The sequence below is a fragment of the Rousettus aegyptiacus genome, unplaced genomic scaffold (assembly GCF_014176215.1).
Source record: "Rousettus aegyptiacus isolate mRouAeg1 unplaced genomic scaffold, mRouAeg1.p scaffold_m13_p_9, whole genome shotgun sequence".
In the NCBI taxonomy this organism is placed as follows: domain Eukaryota; kingdom Metazoa; phylum Chordata; class Mammalia; order Chiroptera; family Pteropodidae; genus Rousettus; species Rousettus aegyptiacus.
Window position 1 is genome coordinate 96,256,228 of NW_023416312.1, and position 15,554 is coordinate 96,271,781.

General features: G+C 40.9%; 1 protein-coding gene across 8 annotated transcripts in view; it reads left to right on the top strand.

Annotated features, from left to right (window-relative positions):
• The window catches only part of AFF2 (AF4/FMR2 family member 2), a 445,289-nt gene that overhangs the window by 283,370 nt on the left and 146,365 nt on the right, over window positions 1–15,554 (top strand). For 4 of the 8 annotated variants that reach the window (XM_036227103.1, XM_036227104.1, XM_036227100.1 and 1 more), the window contains exon 5: window positions 13,813–13,899. The exons of the other annotated variants lie outside the window; for them this stretch is intronic. In XM_036227103.1, coding sequence (XP_036082996.1) covers window positions 13,813–13,899 — 87 coding nt within the window. The remainder of the gene's footprint in view (window positions 1–13,812; window positions 13,900–15,554) is intronic. 8 annotated transcript variants of the gene reach the window in all.

Here is a 15,554-nt window from a genome sequence, read left to right on the forward strand (position 1 = left end):
CTTAAAGCAGAGTTTGTGTCAAACTCATCTCTCTGTCCCTTTGGCCTAGCCCAGAAGCTCCCCCTACTCACCCCCATTCCCTCTCACTCACACACATGCACATAAAGGTGACAATTTTAGATGTATAAAAAGTACATAGAGTAGAAACACTGTTTGTTGAATGGTTTACATTTGTAGAGGAGGTTAGAGAAAATGATCTCATAGTGGTATTCCACCTACACTAAAACAATGATTTGTTTTTCTATGAAGTTATTGTAAGTTAATAAGCAGATAATGGTTTTTAGTGAGTAGGACAGTTATACAAATATTCGTCATTATAATGACTCCATTTCTTATTTCTCCAAATAATATAGGTATTACCACTTTTTGTGCTAAGTTTTTTCATTGCTGATTATTATTATAATTTCATTGCTCTAGCCTATTTTTAATATTCCTTCTAAAAGTACAATAATATTGGCATTATCACTTTAAACGAGGCATTGATTAAAGTCAAAAGTGGGGCCCTATATGCTACAATAATAGGAGAGAGGAGAAACGATTTGGATCTCTCAAACAATATTAAATGGGCTGATTTGGTACTTTTTGCTGTGCTTATTATCATTGTGGTCACAAGAAAAAAGCTTTCATGAGATGTGTTCTTTCCTCAAATTGAGTTTTCCAGAATTTTTTGTGGCTGAAAGCCTGTGTGTTGTTTACTTTAAACACTCTCAGCCTCACAGGAAAGGTTGTGTCAAAACAGAGCATTCCCCCAAAGTCCTCATTCCTGGGGTGAACACAGTAACATGCACAGACACATCCTACTCTCCCCTGGCAACATGTTAATTAGAAATTGCCAAATCACAAAAGAAAGAACTGAGTCTCCATCTAAAACAAAGGCAGATGAAAGCGTCCTGGATGTCTGGGCCTCCCATAGTTTTCCATTCAGTTCCCTTCCAGCTTCTCAGGACATGTTAGGACTGGAGGAAACCTGACAAGCTTGTCCACCCTCAAACACTGCAGCCTCTTCCCTGCTCTTTAACCTGGGAACCCCCATCACAGCATCACACATCTAATACTTTTGATACAAAAGTGAATGGTTGTCTGATCTGGAAACTCCGCCCCTTTGTTGTCAGAGCCTGGTTTCCATTATAGAGCAAAGACTGCATAGCGCCGGCCTTTGGAAGAACTGAGATTAAGAGGAAAGCAAAGTGTGTGCCAATGACACTGGTCTGGGCATCAAAAGACCTCAAAGCTAGTCCCAAGCCTTCCAAACCTTATTTTGTAACCCTCAGCTAGTCTCTTAACCATTATAATGCTTCGGATTTTCCATCTGTAAAATTGAAGTGTTGACTATTTTGCACGTCCTAATATAGTACCAATAGTCACAGGTGGCTAGTTATTTAAATTTAAATTAATTAGATTTGAATAAAAGTTCAGTTCCTCAGTCCATTAGGCACATTTCAAGTGCTCAGTAGCCACATGTTGCCATTATTGTAGAAAGTTCTAGTGAACAGAACTGCCTTTAGATTATCTCTTAAGATCCACTCTAGGTCTTCATTAGGAGTCTTATCATTAAATAAATCCAAATATAGCTTAACCTTCTGGACTATCTACCCTCGACCATGTTCAGAGTATATCTGAATAATTTATTTCCATCCTGAGGCTTATGTAAAGTATATTGGTCAATGCTACCCTACCTCTCAGCAGTGCACCTACTACATAAAAATGAACTGAAAATCAGGCCAAATAGATAGAAAGTGATAAAATGAATGTTCCCACAAAGGAGAGATGAGGAGAGAAATTTAAGGCATAAATCACCTAGCTTGGTGAGTGGTTCAAGGAAATACTCACCCCCAAGTCCAGGCCTCAGGAAAATGTCTTTCCCTGGGTACAAATGGAGTGATCATGCTTTGTCCTCATGCTCTGATAGAGAAAGAGTGTATGAGATCCTGGAAGGGTACTTTCAAGAAAAATGGTATTATAAAAACCCAGAACTTGATTCATATCGGTCACATATCCTCTCTTTCTTTCACTCTTCTTTTCTCTGTAAGGCAGCCGTCCCCAACCTTTTTGGCACCAGGGACTGGTGCTCCTTTGAGAAACTAACACCTGATGATCAGAGGTGGAGCTGAGGCAGTGATGCTAGCGCTGGGGAGCGTCTGAAAACTCTGATGAAGCTTTGCTCACTCACTGCTCACCTCCTGCTGTGTGGCCCAGTTTCTAACAGGCCATGGGCCAGTACAGGTCCACAGCCCAGGGGTTGGGGACCCCAGCTCTAAGGCATATCATTAAAGGAAGGAGCACAAATGGCACTTGGACAGCTCTAGAGACTTTAGATGGCCATTCCTTCCTTGATGACAAGGCACATTTAATAAATCTAGCCCTCTCTTTAGAGGTGGACTTACTTTCTTTGATTTCCAATCCAGGTTATGTGACCCACACACATGACAATGAATTGACAAAGTGGCATTAGTAAGGGCAGTGGTCTCAACATTATTATAAAGTAGCTCTTAAAACCACCAACATAGAATCTGATTGGCATACAGAAAGGTGAGAAAGCCTGGTTCCTGCTGCATGTTGTGCAGTGTCCCCTTTATAGAGCCCATCCTCATGGAGCATGGTGGTAGCTAAAGTCTAGAGCACAAAACCAGACCCCTGGACCAAAGTCCTTGATCTGCCACATGCTGGCTGTGTGACTCTGTGCCAGCAGTTGTTCATCTTGGAGATTCTGGTATTTGATCTGTGAAATGAGAATAAGAAAAACTATTTCTCTGGATTCTAGAATATATGAAATATGGTAACATAAATGAAACAGTGACCCCTAACTCCTAAATACATGCAAGCTTCTAATGGATTTTATTGTGACTCTTCTTATTGTTGCTCAGCAATTACAAATATTTTCAAAGTGTGACCTTGAAGTCTGTGTTTCAGTCCTTTGTGGACTCCAATCTGGTTTAGCTGGAGAGTCTCAATTGCCTCTGTAAGGTTTTCTTAATTACTAAATACGGAAGCCCCTTTAAAACAGTGTAGGGCTTTCTTTTTCTGTTTTCATTTTTGACCATTCCTTGGTTCATAAGGCACTTTGCGGCTTTTTCAAATCGTCACATTTGTTTAATTAGCTTAGAGACCCTGCCACGTTGATTTCTGTCAGCTGCATAACAGTCTCTGTGGGTAGCTTGCAAATTGCTGACCAGGATTTTTAAAAGTGATTTAGCACATTTCCTTCCTTTTTCAAAGCAAATGAAGGAGAGAGTAGATGAGCAGCAGCCAGTGGGAGGGGAGGGGCAGCGTACTGTTGTGCCAGGAAGAAAGATGTGACTAGAGCCCAGTATCAAAATCGCTAGATGACAATAGGGTTTTTGGGACAAGGTACAAATTGACTGCACACCACACTCAGTGTCCAGGCCTGAGAGAGGCAGGTTCAAGGGGAAGAGTTCTCCATGTGCTGTTTATTCACCAGCCCAATGTGACATTTGCTCACTAGAACCTTTCCAGCAAAAGGTTTGATATTGTTCTCTTTGAATCTTCTCTTTGGTGCTTTACCAAAGTTATGAGGAGTAATTGTATCGATCTGATTACCCAAAGAGATCGTAGAGGCTGAAAACAGATATAGGTTTAAAGAGGATTTTGAGAAATCTGTGAGTGATGGCTTCCCCCCACCCTGGGTTATTAGGGGACCTTTAGGTGGGGGATAGTTGGAAGGCTTTAGAGAACAGGTATAGGTGCCTCAAAGATGTCACTGGGAAACCTTTAATAAAAGACACCGATAATAGAGTCCAAGTATGATTGTACCTTTTTATTTAAAAAAAGGTTAGTTGGTGAAATACAAGAATCAGATGGGATTTCTCTTTAGCAAACATTTAGTATATAGTGTCTCTGTGATAGAATTTCCATAGACATATTAAATCAGTAGTTATTCCTGGCTTATGCTGTTTGGCAAGTGGCTGTTTTCACCAACACAGAGAGGTACCTACCTGCCTTTGTGGTTTTAACACAGGATTGAAGCTTTAAAGCCACATCGCCTGGCCCCTAGAGTGCTCATATTGAGTTTAGAATGTTCTCTTTCTTCATTAGTCAGATATCCCTTTAGAAAAAGATATGGCTCTCACTTGTGCCACTTCTTTGCTACTCAATATGGAATAAAGAAGCTATTTATTTCCCATTATATGGAGTAATTGCAGGGAAAAAAAAAACCTAATCTTGAGAGAGGAACAACTGTCCAAGCATTCAGAAATACTCAACCTCTTAAGGGGCTTGGAATATTCAGAGGGGGGTCTTTCTGAATCAGTTTCACTGGGACTTAGGCATGGTTTTGTTGTTAAATTCTTGCAAAGAGTTTGATGCCTCTGTTGCTTTATTTTTATTGTTATTGGAGGGAGAGGGGCTTGGTGTTCAGTTGTTGGATTGACACCTTGTGATCGATTTGTTAGTTAATTTCTTGTGAATGGGACAAACCAGTTCTCTTTCATCCCTCTGGCACTGTGGTTCTATGATCCTAAGATTGAAATAGCTGTTTCAGAGGAAAGACAATTCCATGCAAATCATATCGGCTGGAGTTTCAGCTGTATTAGTGGCCTGGTGCCTTATTTTTTCTGAGCTGAGAAATAATGAGAGAGCAAAGCTGAGGCCAAGTTGTTCACTGAAGGCCTCTTTCCATGAAAATAGATATTACTTCTTTTTTTCCTTAGCAATTGAGCCTTTGTTCCTTCTAAAAGCAGTTGTCATGAACTCCTCATTGCCATTTTTCTTAATGTGATAAGTGTAAACTACAAGAAAGCTATCATGTTTGAAAAGCTACAGCAGCCCTTAGAAATGGAATACTAACGCCTTGTGTAAGCCTTTGAAAAGGCTTAGACTAGGGATTGCGAGAAATGTATCCTTCTGCCTCCCTTTGCCCAGAGTTGTCATTCTCTAGTGCCTTTCAGTTATAGTATGAGCTAGCTTTCTAAATGACTGCTGTGTTGCTGCATTCACAATGTGTATCTGTCCAGCAACATGAGATCAACAAATCTCTTTGGTAATTTCTGGAACATGATAATAAATTGCATGTTACTTAAAAAAACTCAGAGGATTATTTTAGTTCTACTTTTGAATAACTAATAATTGCCATTATCTTACACACATTATAATTATGAATACTCTAGAGCCCAGCCTCACCCTGTGCCCAGACATGGTCCAGCTAAAGGAGCAAGTTGGAGGTTAACCATAAAGAAATAACTTATGGTACGAGGATATAACATGTCATCACATCCAATAATGTGGCTCTGAAAAAAAAAAGCCTGGGAAATTGTTTCAAGCCAGTGATAGTCATTTGGATATAATCAATATCAAAATAATTTGAAACTAAAGAGCTTGAAACTGAACAGCAAAGTTAACACCATTTTTGAAAAGAGTGACAGTGTCAGAATGAGTTTATAAGTGAAGGAAACAAGTTCAAGGGTTAGGAAAATAATAAATGGCCTTTGAGAAACCTCAGAATCCTCCAATGCCTGAACCGGACCACTAAGCAGAAGCCATCTACCTAGGTTTCCTTTTGCTCCTGATCTTTGCAAAAACATTTATCTATGGCCAGTTCTTACATTTCATATACTTGAACTTGTGCTAATTTTACCTTTCCCAAAGAAGGCAGTTTCGATGTAACATTTCTGAGTGGGGTGGCCTGTCTTCTGTTCTGATTAGTTCAACTAATTGAGACATCTATCCTGATAAGGATTGAAATTTAAAAGGCGATCATCTGTTAGGAAGTCAAAGTTAGATGTGCTGTGCTGCTGAATGTGTACAGAACTCAGTGGATCTGGTTGAATCCCACCCATTGTGTCACTGTGGTTGGTGTTCTGTCCCTGTTGTCACCTTTAGAGATGTTTCATTGTAGGGTCTGAGTGTAGTGTGCCAGAGGAGTAACTGGTTCAGAATAAGTTGCATGACTAGGCCTTGCACATGGCCATACACATTCCCATTATATTCAGTGGATGAAATGGAATTGATTGCATCTGGCAATGGCAGGGAACTGAATCGACTGATTGAATGAGCACATTGTGAAGCTTCAGAGTCACCGATCGCTATGTTCCCTGGTTGGAACTTAGAATTAGGCCCTTTTAAAGTGGATCCCTGCTTGGGCTTGCCAGCATAAAGGCAACCAGTGTGAGCTGAGGCCAATGGAGAAAATTTCCAGATTCCCTGAAATAACTGCCAGCATAGAGTTTGGACTAAAACAGTCAATTATATATTTAAAGAAACATTGCCAGGGTTTTTATATCATGTCAGTGAAATCAGAACTTAGCGTTAGTCACTTTGAAAAGAATTAGCCTTTTTTGTTGTTATTGTTGTTTTTCTGGTGGATTACGTTTTGTGTCGGCCCATTGTTGGGCAGTTATATTTACTGTAACAGTTAATTTTGTATTCCTTCCCTACCAGCACTTGCATAGATATCAGAGATGCAATCTCAAGAGACTGTCTTACGAGCATTCCAAGCTGAAGAATATTCTTTTAATTGAACAAAACAGGGTTTTGACCACTAGAGAGGTTTGGCAGGAGCGTTAGTAATCGAGCCCAGGAAGTATACGGTCCCACTGTTGTTGGCCTTTCCAAGAGCTGAGCAAACAATCAGACAAATTGGGCTATTAGCTGTCTCACTGTAAGACGGCAGACTCCTCCCACCAGCCCTGGAATTAGGGTGAATTTCCTTAGCCGGTTTGGTCAGCCATGTTTATATGTCACGTAAAAAACAAAACAAAACAAAACAAAACAAAACAAAACAAAACAAAACAAAACTTGCTGTTCCAGATTCGGTTTTGCATCTTCTTATAAACATCATTGACTTTTCAGAGATAAAGACTACGGTCACATGATTATGTGAGGCACTACAGTTGGCCCACAACTTCCCTCCCCTGTCTTTCTAGGAATCCCTTTTCCAACACCCTAGGCAGGGGCCCTCTGCTCACTGCCTTCTAAAGCAGTAAGCTCCATGGTTGGAAAGCTCATGTAATTGAAATTCTGAGTTTGAGCTAAAATTGGTCCCTTCATAACTGCTACCCACAGGGCTAGCCCTATACCTTTAGTCCACAAAGCATGTCCCAGATCACTTCCATATGGGAGCCCTTTGCGTATTTAAATTCATCTCTTAGACCTTCCCTCAGTCTCCCTTTTCTGTAGACTAAACTTCTCCTATTCTTTTAAAGAGTATTTGGATATATATTGAGCTTCCCAAGCTCTTATAGTATTAGTTGCTGTCCCGTTTAAGAGAGTGCAGTGTTCCGATGCCTCTGCTGAAATGGGGCGTCCATTATGCCACAGTGTTTCAGATGTGCTCTGTCCCATACAGTGCACTATTGTACAGTCAACTTCCACGTTCTGAGCAGCACATTTACTTTCCTATCTCCTGAGTTGGCCTTGGCTCTTTTGGTTGACAACCTTCCTAAAATTTACCTGGAGGTCAACTAAAATCCTTGTTTTTATTTTTTTAATTTTTTTTAGCCCATGAATTACAGCTAACTCAGGTAGTCTTTCACAGTCTGCAATTTTACACTTGGTTCGTGGGACATGATTGCAGTTTTCATGTTCTTCTGTCAAAATTCATCTTATTGCCTTTAGGCCAATTTTGCGAGGTCTTTGTGAATTTTCCTTTCTCATAATGTCACCTGTAATTTTGATAAGCAGACATTCTATATGTTCTTAAGTTATTGATCGAATGAGTTAATGTTTCCAAAAGCATTTCCTTCAACCATAGAGCCCGATAAAAGTAGGGCATTATTGTTATTATTATTATTAATTATTAAAATGAATAAAGAAGAAAAGATTACAAATGACGGAGCCCTATGACATGCCTTTAGAGACTGCCTTCTAGGTTGACCTTTTTTACCCAGAAATTCGTGTAAGCTTATTCAACTGCACTGTAATTCCATCTTGGTTACAGTGCACCTCACACATCTCCATCCTTAGTTGTAAGAGTTACCTGTGAAGCTTGGTAAATGCCTCGCTGAAGTCAAGATGTGTTCTGTCCACAGCAATTTCTCAGTCTGCCCCTGAGGCTGTTATCTCCCAACATTCTAGACTGTGGTCTGGCCAGGGTTTAAAGTAGACAGCACATTTCATATAAGCATCTTTAGGGAAAAACATTCTAGGAAACATGGTGTCTATCCTGGGAGGGCTTGAAGGGAGAGAGAGACCAGCAGCTCTTCCCACATGCCTTACTTCCCTGCATGGGGACCTTCATATGGACCAGCCATGCTCCCTGAGCCTGGCCAAAGGGCTCAATCCTTCAGCCCTTGTCCTCCCAGGGCCTGCCTGAGGAAGTCCTACCTGAAGAAGCAGGAAGCTTCATGTTTCTACAGGGGCAGCACAACAGTGGGACTATGTCCTTGTATACCACATTGGGATGGTGGCTGGAGTAGACCACAGTCAGCATGTGGGTCCTTACAGTTGACTGCCTGCTTCCCCAGAGGCCCATCCCAAGGCCTGCTCCAGTTTCTGTCATCTGTTTCCTATTTAAAGCTACCTTGTGGCTGCAGATAATGGTGTTAATACCCCTGCATGGCTTTCCTCTCCTATCAGGGAGAAGCAGAGCTTCCTACAGGCCAGTTAGCAATCAGTGGTGGATCGAGGGCTGAGGAATGATTTGACAGCTGCTCTCCTGAGACCTGGATCCCTCAGCAACCCCTTCTGGGGATCCCAAGGGCTCTTGTTTCTTATTCCTTGGCAGCCCAAATGCCTAACCCCACCCCCACCTCTCATTTCTGGCTCTTCAAAGAACTGTCAGGGTCCATGGATACAAAGGTTCTAAATTGTTTATTCAAATGAATTAAGTTTTCTAGTAAGTTATTAATACCACCCCCCTCCACACACACACACGCCCATCTGTGGTTTCGCTTTGAAGAAGGGAGGGTCCTTCAGCTAAAGAAGCAGATTTGACTGTCTAATGAGCACATCTTGTTTGCATAAATGGGACAGGTAGACTCAATACTTTCAGGTTTAAATTTGTTTTGGAGAAGGGCGAGTGATAGTGTTCCTGCATCCTCAGGCCATGGTGGCATGTAAGACTGCTCACTGAATATATTTACTTTCCTATTACAGTACTACATGGGAGTATACTTCCTGCAAAAAAAAAGAAAAAGAACTTTCTCCCCCAAAGGAAGTCAGAGATCAAGACCGGTTACCAAGACTTGGGAGTCATTTAAATCTAAGTCTCCATGAAAATAAACTCCACCCTCATTGGGTGGGTGTATTTTCCTTCTATCCAATCCTATTTGTATTTTAAAACCACCCAACTGTGACCACTTATTATTCCTAATCACAGAAATTTGTAAATACTTTCAAAATTACAATGATTATACCCTTGTCATTTCAGCAGAAGGAAGGGGGAAGGCATTGATCCCCACGCATCTTGAGCCCTGCATAAAGTCTAAGGTGCATGCTGGCCAAGCAGATGCACATGGGCTCATGCTGGCAATGCTGGAGCTGTGCTGAGGAGCTCGTAGCAATGAGTTTTGTATGTAGCCCAGACTGTATGGTTTCCAAAACTTTTGCATACGCATTGGCTCCCTTTCCCCTGCAGCAGACCTGTAGATGTAGGCGAAAGAGGTAGAAGCAGAGATCAAGAACATTGACAGGTGGGAGAACCCCTAGAGGTCATCTGAACCAAAGCCCACATACTACAGGTAGAAAAAGTGAGGCTCAGAGAAGGCAAGCAACTTGACCAGGATCACTCAAGTAGCTTTTGGAAGAACTATCTCATGAGTTAAGCTCTTCTTACTCTTAGTCCAGGGGTCTACTGGGAATTTTCTGACTCTAACAACAACAGTGGCAGCAGCAATGACATATATGAGATACCACCACCATTTATATCCATTAAGATGGTTATTTGAAAAATTGTTATAATCGTCTCTTCTCCTTGAGCTCTTTGAAGTAAGGACCTTAATATTCATGTCATGATATGTTATTGAACCTAAACATATGTTTTTTGAACATCTACTCTGTGATAAGTATAATGTTGGCCTCTGAAAGTAGGACACGTGCACAGACACAGACATACTGTGAAGCCTTTACCAAATGCCTCATATGAAGAATGCCCCTCCACACCTTTATATATTGCCCTCTTAAGGTGGTTAGCATGTCAAGGAGACTGAGCTCTTCAGGGGAAGGAACTTGACTTTATCCTTTCTAGACCCCAGTGACTGGTATATCATTGCTACTCAATACAAGTTAGTAGAACAAAATGCAGGAAATCCACCAAAAAAGCTTTGTCACTCGCTAACTGCATGACCTTGGACAAGTCACTTCACCTCTTTGTGTCTCTGTTTCCTCATCTGTCAAATGAGCATGATGCTTATCTTTGCCTCTTTAGCTTGTGATATGAAAAGACCTAATATGCAAATAAGTGCCTGTCTCACTGTAATCACTTGGTAAATCTTGGTATTATTATTGTTGTTCTTATTACTACTACTACTACTACTACTACTACTACTACTACTACTACTATTTTTAACATCACATGCAGAAACTCAAGAAAGTAATAATATCTCACATTAACTAGTTACTATGTACTAGGCACTGCGGATAAAAAGTTGAATAAGACGGATTTTGGAAAACATGTTAGTTACTTGAAATAAAAGCCATTTCGACAGCTCTGTGTTAGATGAGTATGGGATGCATTTGACATGAGCAGAATCCAGAATCCAGACTGTGCTCTGCTCTCAGTGTGTGCAGCACCCAGCTTCTGTTTCTAAGTTGGCAAAGCAGTGCTACCCACAAGTTGTTTGAGATCCATTAGAGTCCTAGCTGTGAGCGCTAGTATGAATAATGTGGTCGGGAATTAATCACTGGCAGAAAATGGGCCTTTTCTGATTTCTCCGAGTTTGACTACAGAGTCTTCAGATCACATTAATGCCAGCATCTGGCCCATCGTTAGAAATTATGTAGAGCGTTCTATTGTTTGTAAAACCCATTCTTGGTCAAATACTGAAAGATAAAACATCATTACTTACTTGGTCCATTAGTCCCCATTAACCACGTTTATCAGCCTTACAAAGGGAGACACATCTGATGTAGTGAAGTGTGCCTTTTGGAACCCATCACCATCATTCACTCACGACTAATGTGAGGTGGTGCATGAGCGGCACCACCTCTTGGATCCTCCAATACCTTGACTGCCCAGTGGGGATATTCATTGCTTTGTCTCTCTCTTGGGGAGGATCAAAGGAGCCTAGAGATGAAGGAGTTTCAGAACAAGCATGCACATGCACATGTGCGTGTGTGTGTGTGTGTGTGTGTCATTTTTGTCGTTAGTGGAGAAATGATGCTTGATGTTGAGTCCTGGTGCTCGGCACTAGTGACTGCTATAAAAGCCATAGCAACACTTAGGAGCAGGTGCTCATCTCTACCTTAGGAACAGGTAAAGGATTAGTATAGTTGGATAAGCATACATGGGTGTTCTTACCTTGGGAACAGCAAGAACATAAAAATAGTTTAGTATCCTTCAAGTGTGAATGAAAAGGGTAACAATGGAAAATCTGTTGTGAGCTTTCCACACTTTACAGATCTAACTTATCTTGAGAAGTGAGTTTGCTTTGTGCCAGTGTTCCTTGCTGAAGATACCCTTTCAGCAAATTGTATTCCTTTCAACTGCACCCTCCCTACCTTAATGAAAGGCATTGATGGTACCATGGAATCAGCTTGCCGTTTCATGAAATCCCACGTTTTCAAATATAGAGAATCAATTGGAATTGAAAATGCAAAAGTCTATGCAGTTCTGTGTGGACTGGCCAGCAGGTCATGCACTCTGATGTTAATTTGAGAGTCAGATTCTGCCAGAATACATGGAGAAGACCTGGGAGAAAAGGAACATCTTTGAGGAATGAATTCATCCATCAGATGTCTGAAACACCTTTCAATCAATTGAGAGACACACCTCTAAGGCCAGTGGCGGAAAGGAATGTAAGTGAGCCTCTCAGTGATCAACGCATACTCCTTTGTTGCCGAAGAGAGGTGATATTTGTATCCTGACCTGGGGCTCAGGGAGGATCAGAGCTTTGTGCAAAACAGGGATCAGAGCTATACTTAAACTTGGAACAGTTGTGGGGGAAATCTTAGCCTTAGATGTGATGTCCTTGGTCAACTCTGTCTAAACAAGACCTATATCTTTCAAATGATGGGGGTAACTTTGGAGAAGACCAGCCTTAACCAGGAAAAAAAGTCTAAAACTTACAAGAAATCACTGAGTATTTTGAAGATACAAAGTAATTGGAATTCAGCTTTAAACTGTTGTCACTTAGAGTTACTTTGGGCCAGTTTTGATGAAATGCATAATTAGCATTTGTCACGAACATTATTAACTGCATACAAATGCACAACTCAAAAACACTTGGAAATATTCTTTTAAGTAGGTTAAGCATCCCCTCTAAATCTTGTATGCATTTTTAATGTACTTACTGCCTCCTTTTAAATAGTGCTAGGTAAAATCCAATTTGTGTCAGCGCTAGTCTGAATCATACTTACAAATTCTGCTTCAGCCGTGCCCCTGTGAGTGAATCTGTGAAGTATCTCCTTGCATTATAGCTCTTCATACAGCAAAGACTCTTTTTGAACTGAGTAATTATAGAAGGGGAAAAAAACAACATGTTTTAGTGCTACCTGAGCGTTCTTATTAATATTACCTTTGAAATGACTAATTATGTTACCATAAAGGTTGGGGGAAAGAATTATGTAACTGACTGATTAAAAAGGCCTTTTATAAACTTTAATCCCCTCAACCCCTCCCCAAAGCTCTCCCATATTTCCATCATTACATTGGTTTTATGTTTAATGTTTATATTCAAAATATTGGATGAATTCAGCACATGCTAGCACCGTCCTGCTCCACAAACTTTGGCATCTCTCTGGTGCTCAGATGTTGAGCATGTGATCTAATTATCCTTACTCTTCAGGTGAACAGCATCTCTTCTCAACCTAAGTATTTGAAAGAACAGAGAAGGCACTCCTGCTGATAACAGAAAGTGGGAGGGAGCCCAAGGGTCTTTTCCTATACTGAGACTTGAACTCACAAACATATTGTATATATGTCCAGGTGGAACACAGCTACCAATCACAAAGTAACCTTCTCTACAAATGACAAAAAATTGTCTTCAGCAGCCTCATCTTTGCATGAAAAAATCAACAGCACGTGTGTAATCTTGTCACGAAATGTTAGGCTACATCAAAAGATATGAGTATCAAGAGTATCCAGAACAAGGGTGGTGACTTTGCTGCCCTTTCCTGAGCTGGCAGATAACATCTAAAACAGGATAGCATGAGTTAGAAGAGCCACAGGCAATCAAGAGGCCCTCCTGGGAGCACCTAAAAGTGACAGAATGTAGAACTCAAGCATTAGAAGAAAACTTGAACGTTCTTAACAAATGAATGAACAAGCTTGCACAAATATCTCAGCCTGGAGAGACAACGACATCGGGGGATAGAATTGCTTGCTGTCTTTCAAAAGCTGCGGGCTTGTAATGTGAAAGAGGAGATGTGTTCTATGAGGCCCCAAAGTATGATCCATAGGTAGAAGCTCCTGGGAGACAGGGTTTTAGCTTATGACTAGGAAGAAAAATCTGTCTCAACATGGGACAGACTGCTTCCTGAAGTAGTGAGCTGCCTGTCACTGACAGTGTGCAAGTGGATGCTGGATGGTTCTTTGAGTTGCAGATAGGCTTCAAGCAGCAGCATAGAACCCAGGAACAGACCAAATAACTTCAGGTTCCTTGGGAAAAATTTAGTCCAATTAAGTCAGTAAGTACTTAGTGCCAAGAAGGTGTTTAATTTTCTAAGTGCCTCAAAATAAAATGCTTTCTTTTTCCTCATCAGGAGATGACCCCTTCCTGGCCTACTCCTCTCACTGCCATGCATACTCCTGGAAACTCTGAGCAGAACACATATTCCGTCCCAGGACAGGTCAGTTATCTACCTTCCCCCATTTTCCTTTCTCTCATTTCAATTATGACAATCTTCCAACTGGATTCTTAAAAATGTCCTTGATCTTCTAGTGCCATAACATTTAGACTCTCTCTTGCCCCTTGAGATGTTAACATAAATGTCATTTTTATTGAAGGACAGTCTTTAAGAAAATATACATTTAGACATTGGCATCCATTATCATACTACCTAGGGCATTGCCACCATCCAAGTGATTGTGCCCAGAGCTGATGAATCAGAGAAGAATGAACTGATCCCTTAAGAAAGACCAAATAGATGATGTAACAACAGCATCTGAATTTTTTAATTAAACAAAAACTATATTCTCCAGTCTAATGGATCAGTTTTCATTTATTTATATCGCCTCCCAGCCCTTCCTCACAAGCAGACAAATCTTTACACACCAACACATTGTATTGACAGAACCTTTTCTTCTATGGGACTATTATCAAGTGTTTTTTATTTCCTCACCTGCTCCCAGTAAGAATTTTTTCTCACCATCGGTTTTTAAAATTCCTAAGTAGACATGGCTATTCTAACAAAATACTTTAAAGGAAAAAATGTCTTCCTTCCTTCCTTCCTTCCTTCCTTCCTTCCTTCCTTCCTTCCTTCCTTCCTTCTTTCCTTCTGTCCAATTTAACTTTCCTTTCATCCATCCATCCATCCATCCATCCATCCATTCAGACATCCATCTATTCAGACACCATTTACTGAGGACATACAACAGGCTTAAAGTTAGGGATAAAGAAAAAAACTCTCCATATGTTATTAGCTAAACAACAAAACAGCATAAAAAAGTGTCTTTCTAGAGAATAAAACACTCAAAGAAGTACCTAACACTCTCTGGGGCATTGAGGAAGTTCTTACAGAGGTAGCTTACAACTTTGACAGGTGGAGAAGGGCTCAAGAGGAACATACTCCATGCACAACAAGATAGGTAAAAGCAGGCAAGAGGGATCGTGATATGTTCTATATCGATGTGAGTGAGGTCTTGAGTGGCTGGATCAGGGTTCATGCGATGGAAAGTAGAGAGAGATGAACCCTGGGTAGATAAGCACATCTCTGGGAAAGACCTTGAATGCCAGCCAAGAAATTTAGACTTTATTTGTAGAAGGGAAAACCAAATCAGGTCCCTTAATTTGTAAGAGAATGCATTTGACGACATTGGCCTGAACTATGTTTATCTCCCTTCTACCTTTGAAAGAGGTCAGAACTAAGTGAGTAGTAACCCTCTCTGTTCTTGTCCTGGTGTATGTAATTCCTTCCCGTCTCCCTCCCCTCCCTCCTTATGCTGCCCTGAGCTTGATATCACACCCCCCTAGCCTCCCAGCCAAGGGATCAGTCCCTCCACTTCAGACATTGAATCCGGCACTTGTACAGCAATTGCAGTGTTTTCAGCTGTGTTCTCCAATTTTGGAGGTAATTTGTGCAAGTCGCAATTTTGACATTTACAAGTGTATACAATAGAATGGCTTGTTTAAATGGGCTTTTGTAGTAAGTGCAAAATTTGGAAGCAGGCGTGATTTGCATTTTCTGACAATTATCTGTGCTACTATCAACCCCATGATAAAGGTAGAAGCGAGTAGGAGAAAATGATGAAATCAGGAAAGCCACACGCCCACTCATTTGTTTCG